Source organism: Tursiops truncatus, chromosome 15 (genome assembly GCF_011762595.2).
Source record: "Tursiops truncatus isolate mTurTru1 chromosome 15, mTurTru1.mat.Y, whole genome shotgun sequence".
Classification (NCBI taxonomy): Eukaryota; Metazoa; Chordata; class Mammalia; order Artiodactyla; family Delphinidae; genus Tursiops; species Tursiops truncatus.
The window spans coordinates 57439865-57451867 of record NC_047048.1 but is presented as its reverse complement, the minus strand read 5'-3'; the positions used below and the strand labels follow the sequence as shown (position 1 = coordinate 57451867).

Here is a 12003-nt window from a genome sequence, read left to right as displayed (position 1 = left end):
TGGGCAGGTATTTGTAGAAGGCAGTCTGCATAATGGTTCTTAGGTATTTGAAGAAAATCAAAATCACTGTTGTGAACAGTCCAAGAGCCTGCCCTAGGCAATACTGGAATTCTCATCTGAAGACTAATTGTAGGTATTTTTGAGTCACCATGAGGCTGTCCATCACATCAGTATCTGGAGAGCTGCCTCCAGGCCCAGGGACCCAGAGGAAGCTCCATGTTGGTCTCATAGCTACATCACAGGTCATTTTCTCCCATGAGAGTATAGGAGAAAACCCATTTTCATCTTGCCGAGGAAGGTACCAGGCACAGGAGACCGAGGTAGTTTGAGAGGTTGTGAGGCCCCGAGGACTTGAAGCTGGGGAGCCAGGGTGCTGAGGCAGCTCTAAGCCCTCGCCTACAGGGCAGCCCCACGTGGGGGCTTTTTCCACTGCAGTCCCTGTGGAGAAGAGCTCTGTTCTTCCAGGAGAGTAGTTGTGAGTGGCAGCCTGGACCCTCCAGGGTATGGACACAGTTGTTTATGCCGTATGAACTTCACAGCACGCTATAATGTATTCTCTCCTCTTTCCAGTGGGAAAAACAGAATGTATGACGTCATCCAAGAGACGGTCGAAAACGATTTCCCAACCTTCCTGGGCAAGATTTTTGCTTTCCTCGCCAATCCAGGCCTGATCATTCCAGCCATCCTGCTGATGTTGTAAGTTAGCCAGGGGCCGTGGCTCTGCCTCGTGGAAACCTCCCCGAGACTTCCTTGGCAGGTCCTTCTTTCTTGCCCTCTCAATCTGGATTTCCCAGAAGCAGATCCTCAGACAAAGACTTAAACGCAATCTAAATCGCAATTGGAGGGAGCAGTGTGTGTAGGGAAGTAAGACAGAGAAGGGACAGGAAGGTGCATTCTTACTACTGGGGTGACTTTAATCCTGCTGGGAGTTCTGAGAAAGTGTGCCTCTGAGTTATCCCGCTCAAGGGTGAGGGATCCGGGACATCTGTAGACCAGGTCCCATCCATCACTGGTTGAGTGTTGCTGGGAGATGTGGAAGGGAAGAGGCGTTGGTTAATTGCCCGGCAGTTTGGGCCAGCTGCCTTCATGGACAGAATGGTTTCCGAGTGTGGGGCGGGGCTACACTGGCAGCTGTAAGTCTTTCAGTGAGCACACTGAAGATAGGGCCCAAAGCATAAGGTGAGTACTGGCATTGTCTGCAGCACCCTCCAAAACATCCACTGGAAATATCAAAGACCCCTTCCCCAAGAAAGCTGAGGCCTGATGCAGCCTGTCCCTGGCTGGGCCCGCAGGACTTCTCTACAGAGCACCCCGTGCACTAGAGTGTTCGGTGCATTTGTCACCATCCCTCTCACAGACTGAAGATGTGGGTGGGCTTGGCGATATCTGTATCCCCAACACCAGCCCCATGCCTGGGGCGTAGGAGGCAAACAATGAACGCTCAAGGAAGGAGCAGGGCAGGAAATTGTGAAATATTCCTAACGTACAGAAACATACAGACAAGCATGTACAAGATCACAAGATTAAACAGATGTTAACATTTAGCAATATTTGCTTCAGATCAGTCTCTCTTTTTAAAAGAAAGAAATGTTACACTTCAAGCCCCACCCAGTCTTTCTCTCTCCCTCCCTCTCCAAAGGTGACCACTATTTGGATTAGTTTTCATCATTTCCAATCTGGACCATTTAATCACGTGTATGTACTATTGCTTTCTGAGTTCAAAAATTTTTCATGACTCGTTCAGACTACACAGCTTTCCTCACTCACGTTATGTTTGGGGGACTTTTTCATGTGGATACACAAGCACACATTTTCATGGCTCTGTTGTATTCCACTGTGTCACAAAAATAATCAATAAACAATCTGTAATAGGAATAGAAAAGAGTTTTATTTGAGCCAAACTGAGGACTATAACTCAGAAGACAGCTTCCTGGATAACTCTGAGAAGTTGCTCCAGAGAAGCATGGTTTTCAGCACAATTTTATATCTTGACAGAACAAAGAACATTAAACAAATCAGGGATACATTCTTTCAAGATTTCAAAAAAAAAAACCGATCAGCACACACACAGCGAGTCAGCATGGCCTTGGCATCTGGGAAGCGAATCTTATCATCAAAGGAGGACCAGCATTGGAATCCTAGGAAAGGAGACATTTAATCTTTATTTTTCACATGGACATTCTTTACTTCTGGTTAATGTGCCCTTTTCTTTCATAATTAAAATAGATATAGGAGGTCCCTGGTGGCCTAGTGGTTAGGATTCTGGGCTTTTACTGCCGTGTCTCGGGTTCAATCCCTGGTCAGGAAACTGAGATCCCGCAAGTCGTGAGGTCACCAAAAAAAAGAAAAAAAAAAAAAAAAGCAGATGTACAACGTATGCTTGATAGGTCACAAGCAGGCTGCTTTACTTAGCATAAAATTCAAGTTAGCTCATGTATAAGCCAGAATGATTTCCCCATACCTCAATATATGAAAATTTCTTTTATCAGTTGTGTGATTAAACCACAGTTTAACCATTTCTCTGCATAGAGATAGGTTGTTTCCACTTTTTGGCTATCTCCTTATATGTCTCCTTGCGTGCATATTACAGTTTTCTCTAAGATAGACTTCTAGAAGTGGTATTGCTGGGTCATAGGTATGCGTTTCTTCAATCTTTGAAGATAGTGCTGAATTGCTCTCCAAAATAGGTGTATTTCCTTACATCCTTGACTTCAGACATCCTCTGCTTCTAGTCCCGGCATGAAGGAGGGCTGACATGGTAGTGACAACCACCTGAGGAAATTCTGGAACCCAGACACCAAACCTGACCTTACGGGGCGGCACAGGGAAATGCTAAGCTTGGAAACAGCCTCAGGAGGAACACAGCCACCCAGGAGCATTTTATCTTCTCTGATCTCTGGTTCCTCCCTAACAAATGGGCTGTGAATTAGGAGAGAGGGCAAGGCCTCATGGGCGCCTTCCCAACAGATGGTGGTCCCTTGCTTGTCCTCCTTCTGGCCTCTTGTCGCCCACGGTCCTCTGAGTCTTTGCTTCAGGAAGCTCACGGGACAGCCTCTGACCCATACTCTACCAAAGGCTGCGTGGTTCGTCCCTTCTGCCTGTAAGAGAGCTCGAGGATTCTGCTGAAGTGGCTCCACCTCAGGATCCACCCTGAGGGCAAGGATCAGAAGACCCAAGAAAAGTGACAGATAAGGACAGGCTGTTGGAGCACCCAGTCCAGGAGGCATCCCGGGCTTTTGTGGCCCCTCCTTCTCAGGTGGTACATCCAGGACAAGCCCCAAATCCTAGATCCTGTGAAAGGGAAGCCCAGGCTATGGCCTCAAAGGACACCCAGCCACCCAGTCAGCCAGTGGGGGCTGGACTCTGAAAACCACAAGCCCAGGACAGACATTCCCATCAGGGCACCCTGGGTAGAGGGCCTTTGGGGTCTGTGCAGTTGTGTTTCTAGGCAAGCTTGGAGCAGGTCACTTAGCACCTCTCTCTCCTCTCTCCGCACTTGAAGGCTTTGGCATCAAATGTGGTCTCCGACAAGTGCAAATAGATAGGGCGGCCTTGGGCAAGTGACTTAAACTCTCTGCATTCCAGGATGCTGACCTGTAAAGACAGGAGTCATCCTTTCTTCTTCACAGGGTTTCATCAAAACCAGTGAGACGTGGAGTGGGATGCACATGGCACAGAGCCTGACACAGGGCAGGTATCCAGGAAACACAAGCAGCTGTTTCTGCAGACAAGAAACCCTGCCTCTCCCCTGCCTCTTCAGGTTCCCCAGAAGAGGACTGATTCCTTTAGCTAACCTTTATTAAACACTCTGAGAACTAGAAATGTGTTCAAAAAAATAGAGAGAGAACAGGGATGTCCAAGACCTTGTCAATGATGTTAAGTGGAGAACTTAAGATGATGCTAAGACCTCCCTCCACCCTGCCCAGAGGCAAAGCCTGGTCACCTATTCCGGGAAGCCTGCTGTGATTCTTCGGGAAAGGTGTCCAGCTCTTGCCATTTTCCAAGATCACAGTACCCCCGGAGCATGCTTTTCTCTTGCAGCCTGGCCATTTACTACCTGAACTCAGTTTCCAAAAGCCTTTCCCGAGCTAATGCCCAGCTGAGAAAGAAAATCCAAGCGGTGAGTCTGTCGGGCATTTTCATTCAAAAAGATGTTATGTTTTTGGTTTTTGCTGATTTGCTCTTTGAGCCCAGTTGTATTCTTTAAATGGCTTTCCTCTAAACCAAACCCCAAATTATCTGCATGGTAGGAAGCAGCCTTGAGAGACTCAATGACATGCATTTATATTCTGAGGGTATTTGGGAATACATAACAGTAATGACTTAAATTTTGAGCGGTTGCTAAAGAACAGGAGAAACTCAATAGATTAAACCAATGTTCATACACAATAAAACCAGTACCCACAGTAATTCCTACCTATTAAAACTAAAACTAGAAATACTAAAGAAAACAGCATTGTCAGAACAACATAGTGCTTGTGCCCCATGACCTAAGGAGTCTCTTAAGCCCCCTCCACACTGGGGCAGCCTCTCTCAACATCTGCTGACACGCTGACTGCCTCTTCTGCTCTCCCAGCCCCCAACCCCACCTTCTTCACGCGGTAAAGGCTCTACACCAACCCTCCCTAAGCCCTGCCTTCCTTGCTTCCTCACCCCCTTTTCTGGAACTAATCTCATCAGCCTCACTGCCAGTTCCCCACCCACACTTCCTCCTGCCCAGGTATAGAAAACCATTGAAATACAGGATTGGCAGAGGTTCTGTCCTCCCCTGGCCAGATGTTCCTTCAAATGCCATGCAAACCTGAGTCCCAGGTGCCGTCTCCAACCAGCGGTGAGGACAAGAACCGGCTATTTAAGGTGGCTGCCCTCTAGATCTCACCATCCTGGGCTCCGAAACTCAAACACTCATTTCCCTGACCAGGATCAACCTTTCATTTTTTTTCCTGCAGCTACGTGAAGTTGAAAAGAGCCACAAATCTTTCAAAGGCAGAGCCACAGCCAGAGATTCAGAGGACACAGCTAAACGCAACTCCAAAAATGCCACCCAGCTCACCAAAGAAGGTAAATTCTATTTCACGATGATTACTTTTACAAGGCCACGTGGGAAAATGTAAAGAGCAAATGCTGTGAAATCAGATACATCTGGGATTGAAATCAGATTTCTGGCAATTATTAGCTGTATGAAGCTGGGCAAAATAAAACAAGAGTGAATCACAGGCAACCTCGAGGGGCGGTACAAATGAGGTGGGATTATGCATGTGAAGTGCTACACAGACTTTCTGGCACAGAGAACCAATGAACGTGAGCTGGTAGGAGGAGGAGGATTGTCTGTAAAATGGGGAAATACCAGGGTTGTTTCCCTCATTTCTATCCCCTGAGTCTCTCACATTTTCTATGGTGGTGGTTCTTAGTCATTTCATCTTCGTTTCTGAAGCGACTTTGTCTTCTTCACTCTCATTCCCGAGTCTGTCATTTCCCGTGTCCTATCCTCTTAATATCTGGCTATTTAGCCCAATGTAGGAGCATTGGGTTTGTGTCCCATCCAGATCCTTTAAGATGCTCTGAAGTTGGCTGACATGGATCACAGCTGCCAGGGATGGAGGAGGTATTTGTTTTGTGTGTTGTTTTAAGCATTTTCTTTAGGAGGAGAAATAGGGAGATTTGCATCTAGCAGCTGCTACTCCCACCAGAACCAGTTTGTATTCTCTTAGAGAAAAGAGCAGCACTGGAATAGCTAGGATAACAGGGTGAGAAAAAGCCACACACATTCCAAAAAAGGTGTCACAGAGCTTCAAAGGGGAATAATCACAGACCATCTCTACCTTGGGAGTGAGGAAAGGTCAAATTGAAAGAGACCATCTCTGATCTGATCTCATTTTCCAAGGATTGTCCCTGTGTCAAAATTAAAGTGTCAATATGCGGTAATTTTGACCTTCGATGTGGAAATTGAATGAGATACTCAAGAAATGGCTGAGAGTTTAGGAGTTAGAATTTTTAGTGCAGAGATTACTTATCATTTATTTGATGCCTTTGTAACATATAGGCATCTCTAGGAAACAGAACCAAGAAGAATTTAAGCACATAGCAGTATTTCCCTGAAGATGAAAATCCTCAGTTCTCGAGCTCCAATAGTGCAGAGAGTGACTGTAGAAGCAGATCCGGAGCAAAAAAGGGCACCTGTGTGTATCCCTAGCAAACACTTGTTGATATTGGAATAGCAATAAGTATTCAAATAAGCCATAAACAAGTGGATGTTACAAAAAGAGGACAAGAGGTCTGTGTCAATATAGAACCTATTCCTGGTAAGTCTCCAAAATATATGGAAGGCATTTCAAAACTACAGACATTCTTGTCAGCAAGATCAGCTGCAGTCCATCAATAGCTTGGAAGCCTCATTGAGAGATGGAATGCAGAAGAGCGAACGGCTGGCACTTATTGTGGAGCAGAAGAAAGTGTTTTGGGGGGGCTTTTTTGTTTGGTTTTTTTTTATTATTTATTTATTTTGGCTGCGCTGGGTCTTCATTGTGGCATGCAGGATCTTTAGTTGCAGCATGCGGACTTAGTTGCGGCATGCGGACTCTTAGTCGTGACATGTGGACTCTTTGTTGTGACATGCAGACTCTTAGTTGAGGCATGTGAACTCTTAATTGCAGCATGCATGCAGGATCTAGTTCCCAGACCAGGGGTTGAACACTGGCCCCCTGCATTTGGAGAGTGGAGTCTTACCCACAGGACCACCAAGGAAGTCCCTATAGAAGGTGTTTGAATTCACCTAATTTTTCCACACAGGGCAGGAAATGGAATAAATGTGATACTATGTTGTCATATCACCAACAAAAACAAGACAAAAAAATGGAATGGACTTATTTGGACACCGATGGAAGGAAAAAATAGGTTTATAAAACATTTAACATGAGAAAGCAAGAAAGTTACATTGGTTTGACAGTGGTCCATTCACGTGCCCATGATCTTGGGTGGCCTCGGCCTGCAGCGGCTTTAAGCAAGGTTTTGGTTCCCGGCCACAGATTAAGATAGGGTTGCAGCAGTGAGAGTGCAGAATCCTAGCCATTAGACAAATGGTCAGTGATAAGGCCCTGACCCTTCAACTTTGCAGAAAAGAGTTCCCACAAAGAAGGAAAGTAGTGAAACAAAGTGTTTATTAGGAGGAAAAAGTACAGTACTTGTGGATAGACACACGGGTGGGCTCAGAGAGAGAGTCACGCCCTTGTGGTAATTTAAATCACTTATATGGGGCATTTCTTCTGGGTTTCCTTTGGCCTATCATTTTGATTTGCCTGGTTCTGAGTCTGTATTTGGTATATCTCAGGGTCCTCCCCTGTGTGTGTGAGCATCTCTCAGCTAAGATGGATTCCAGCAAAGAGGCCTATGGGTGGCCTTGACATCACTCCCCTTTTGACCTCCAAGGAGCTTTCTAGTCAGGAAGGTCTCCTTGACTTCAAGAATGAGAAATATGTGGTCTTTTATCTCTTATCTGGGCAGGACCCAGCCTCCTCTCTTGATCGTCCTGCTATTGATATTTTGGAGTTTCTGTCCACGGGGAATGAACTCCAGCTGCTTACCCTTGTGGGGTGGCCCCATCTATCTCCTACCTCACCTACAGTCCCACTGTTCCTGTCCACCTTACCCACTCCCTTCCCCTCCTTTCTCTACTGCTGCTGATCTAAAGTTTGCCCCTCTCCAAATTTGAATTTTTTATTTCAGATCAAAAGCTCTTTCTTTCCATTTTATGCTGATTAAGTCAATATTACAGTATATGAAAGGGTTATGTGAACACATCAGTGGGACTACGGTGTGGGGGAGAGCTGAGGAAGATGGTTAATCTTTCCCTGGAAAACTCCAGTAGCCTCTGTTGCTGCCCTCATTTATCTTCTCTTTCTTGAAGTTAGCACTAGAATGACACTGATGTAACAAACAGGCCAAAAACAGCTAATGGCTCAAACACAATAAAACTTTATTTCTCACTCCATAATGTCCAAATTGGGTGTTTCCACTTGATGACCACTTTCTTCCCAAGTGGTAATGTTAACGTAAGTTTGTGTGCCTGATGCCAAAATATTGGCTCTCTGTACACTGATGCCAAAAGGAAATATGAAGACAGAGTTTTGGAGGAACGAGAAAGAGTACCTTTATTCTTTGCCAGGCAAAGAGGGAACACAGTGGGCTAGGGCCTCAAGAACTGTGCTCCCCTCCCTGGGGAATAGAGGTTTATATCCCAGGGGTAGGTGGTCAGGCTCAAAGTAATGAAGGTCTTGCATGTTTTTCTTTTCTTCTGCAAATTTACAGCCAAAGCTGGCCTCAGGCAGCTCAGCAACCAGGTCTGGTGTCCCTGAAGTTGTCAAGACATTCTTTTTGAAATGCAGAATGCTACAGGGGAGTGTAGGGGGAGAAGAATGCCAGGTGCAGAGAACAATTCCTATGGAGTCAGAGAGTAATTAGCTTTGTTTAGCTTTGTGAAGGACAAGTCTAGCTACAAGTGTTTGTTAGTAGTAGCCGCTGAAGAATAACCAAGATTGCTTAACTCTTTCAGGCCTGTTTATTCTGTTTCCCCAGCCTGTTCATTGTTTCCTTATTTTCCTTGTTTATCAGAAAAGAAAAGTCTCATTTCTATTTAAGTCTTATTTCTATTTTTGCTGCAACATGCCCAACACACAGTGAGCCCAAACAAACTGAAACGTCGGAGTTTGGAGCAGAGAAAGGTTTATTGCAGTGTCATGCAAGGAGACAGGTGGCTCATGTCCTAAAAGTCCCAAGCTCCCCAGAGGGTTTCGACAAAGCATTTTTAAAAGCCACGTGAGGGAAGGGGATCCTAAGGTGTGTGATCAGCTCATGCACAGTTCTCTGATTGGCTGATGGTGAGGAAACAGGGTGGTGTCACAGGGGTTAATGTTATCAGTCCTTAGGCTCCAGGAGGCCTGGGGCTATGTGCTCATGGTCATCAAGTAGTTAACCTCTTCCATTTGGTGGGGTGTTTTCACATCTATAAAACAACTCAGGAAATGTGCATCAAATACTGTTATTTATGTACTTCAGAGAAGAGCTAAAGCAGAGGATATGGGGGAAAGCCTGTCCCAGGAAGGCCCCATGGGGTCCTGCTCCGTTACAGTGATGTGGGGAACCCTGGCTCTGTCCATCCTGTGATTCTACCTGCATCAAGCGGGGACGGGGAGGAGCCTGGAGGTCACACATGGACATGGTGCCCATCAAAGCCGGGGCTTCAGCCACAGGCCATACCATCCACGATGTAAACTTAGTCTATCTCTATGTCCCTGGAACTGGATTTGGTGAAGAACAAGCCAGTAATTGCCCCCAACTCAGAGCTGAAGGAAGGAAACAAGTAAGAGAAAGAGCTGGAAATGGATCTGATTAGCAGGAGCACCATTCTGGGGTTGATCCAAACAGTTTCCATAACCCTATTGTCATATTTGACCCTGGTAGCCACCTGTGAGGCCGTTATTATTGCTCCAATTTTATTCTCAAGAAAACCAGGCTCACAGAGTCTAGCCTAAGGCCAGCATTCAAAATCTAGTTCTCCAGCCAGCTCCTCCTGCACAGCTGTTTATGCCAAGACTAGGCCAAGGTGCACCTAGTTGCCTGAGGGTGATCCGACCATTCTCACATCACTAAATAGGACTGAAAGCTAATGACAGCACAGGGCAGCTCCAGAGAGCTCCAGTTCCACACCAGAAAACTGTAGGGAAATCTCCCACATCCTCATTCTTGTCTTGTTCATTTTGCAGGGACCGCACATCACCCTGCTAGCCCAAGCCAGACCCTGGACCAGAAGGCGCAGGGCTCTAGGGCCTCCAGTTCTGCTGGCAGGACTGTGTCGCCTGCCTCCCAGCACCCCCTGGCATCAGACCAGACTCTGGCCAAGCCCAGCCTCAGGCTCGTCCTTGGAGGTCAGCCTCTGGAAGGAGTGCTCAGAGACCTCCCCACTGACAGCTGGGACTAATGGAGCAGGGTCCTGGGGCTGATCCTTGGACTCCCACCGGCTCATCTCACCCCCGCAAATCGTTCTCTCTTCCTCTCTCTTCTCACACACATGCACATTCTCCCCCTTCTCAGTGAACGTGGGAACCTTGATTACTCAGTCTCAAGCCCTTGTTTGCTACCAAAACAGGAGGACAATGGCTTTATCCACTTTTTAGAAGAGCTGAGCCTTCCCCTCACTAACTGCCCTTCCCTGTATCTTGGCTCAGGCAGCTCTAGACCTTGCACTCACAGCGGTTTCCCTCGGCTCCAGACTTGGGAAGAGGGGGCAGAACCATGACCACCATCATAGACTTTTTGCAAGGAGCCCATGTTGGGCTCTGGCAGCCCCATCAACTGGGAGGAGGTTGCAGAGGGACCCACATTCCTGATCACCACCTCTATCCAAAGGAGGTGAGCCAGTGTAAACAAAAGGTTGAAGAAGCCGATGAAAATAAAAGTAAATGAACTGAAGTCCAGCCTTAGTGAGTGGGAAGATGGTGATTCCCCAGAAACTAGCCTGAGGGGAGCTGATGCCATCAAGCACCACCAAAAATGCACTGGAGCCTCCCTGGCAGCAAGGCAAGGAGAGAGAGCAGTGTGGTTCTCCTTATCTAATTGAAGGAAACAAAATATTTCTCAGGGCATAAAAATCTTTCTCATGCATGAAATTCTAAAAGGAATTTGATTGTTTATTATAAAGGGACACAGAAGATGGTTTTGGGGGGAGTTTTGCAAAGGGTGCAGTGCAGAGCCTTGTCTCTGGCAATGCTGTGTGTCACATACTGGTTCTGTGCAGAAGTCTCATGGGAGCATCAGCCCTGGAGGCCTGACCGCTGAAGAGGCCTTGCCAGCAAGGGCAAGTATCAGCAGGGTGCCAGTAACAACCCAGGACTTCCAATGGTTACCCTCAGGCTTCCAAGGTTAACCAATATCCCTACACACCCACCACAAACACAGACAAATTATCCTGTTCTGATGACGCACAACTTTATGTGAAGGAATGTATTTGTTATCTGTTGCTGCATAACAAAGTATCCCCAAAACTTAACAGCTTAAAACAATAAACATTTATTATCTCACATAGTTTCTGTGGGTCAAGAACTTGGGATTGGCTTCACTGGGCAGTTCTGGTTCTGCATATTGCAGTCAAGATCTGAGGCAGGGCTATGGTCATCAGAAGATTTGACAGGGCTAGAAGATATGTTTGCAAATGGCTCACTCACAGCTGCTGGCAGGAGCCTTCAGTTCTTTGCTGGCTATCCACAGACTTGATTACTCCCCACGTGGACCTCTTCATAGGGCTGCTTGGGTGTCCTCACAACACAGCAGCTGATTTCCCCCCAGAGCCAGTGATCCGAGAGAAAGCAAAGAGGAAGCCACAAGGCCTCTTATAACCTGTTCTAAGAAGTTACACTATCAATTCCACCAGTTTCTATTCATTAGAATGGAGTCACTAAGTCTAGCTTACACTCAAAGAGAAGGAAATTTGGCTTCATCTCTAGAAGAATTTTTGGACATATTTTAACAGGAGATCTCCTAATTCGAATAGTTACCAGATCTCTATCAAGAAAACGCTAAAGCTTTTTTGAAAGACATCCGTCAGAGGATTCATTAATGATGGCTCCTGCTACTGTCAAGCGCAACAGGAAACTAGGTGAGCTAGGGAGTTGGGTAGAGAAAGAAGGCAAGGGTAAGAGAGGAGGGATGTTCATGTGGTGTGGCTTTACAGCTGGGACATGTCGTTAGAAAACTGTCTAAATTGTGCTTTCATCTCTGCATTCTCAGGTTTGATCTTCCAGCTAATTCCATCTTAAAGCTTCGCTACTCAGCCTATCCAGGGGTCATCAAGCATGAAGACCACTCTTCCCTCCTTCCCTCTTTCCTTCCCTTCCTTCCTTCTTTCCTCTCTTTCTTTCTTTCCTCAGCTCACCTAAGAATGATTTGAACTAGAAAGTCCATTTAATAATTCATCCATAGGAATATAACTGGTATCTTACTGATATTACCTTA

General features: G+C 46.3%; 1 protein-coding gene across 1 annotated transcript in view; it reads left to right on the top strand.

Annotated features, from left to right (window-relative positions):
- The window catches only part of TMC2 (transmembrane channel like 2), a 64524-nt gene extending 52856 nt beyond the window's left edge, over nt 1–11668 (top strand). Inside the window, exons 16-19 of the mRNA XM_033840993.2 lie at nt 571–696; nt 4042–4120; nt 4950–5061; nt 9759–11668. Coding sequence (XP_033696884.2) covers nt 571–696; nt 4042–4120; nt 4950–5061; nt 9759–9973 — 532 coding nt within the window. The 3' untranslated portion in view covers nt 9974–11668. The remainder of the gene's footprint in view (nt 1–570; nt 697–4041; nt 4121–4949; nt 5062–9758) is intronic.
- Nucleotides 11669–12003: the final 335 nt, after the last annotated feature.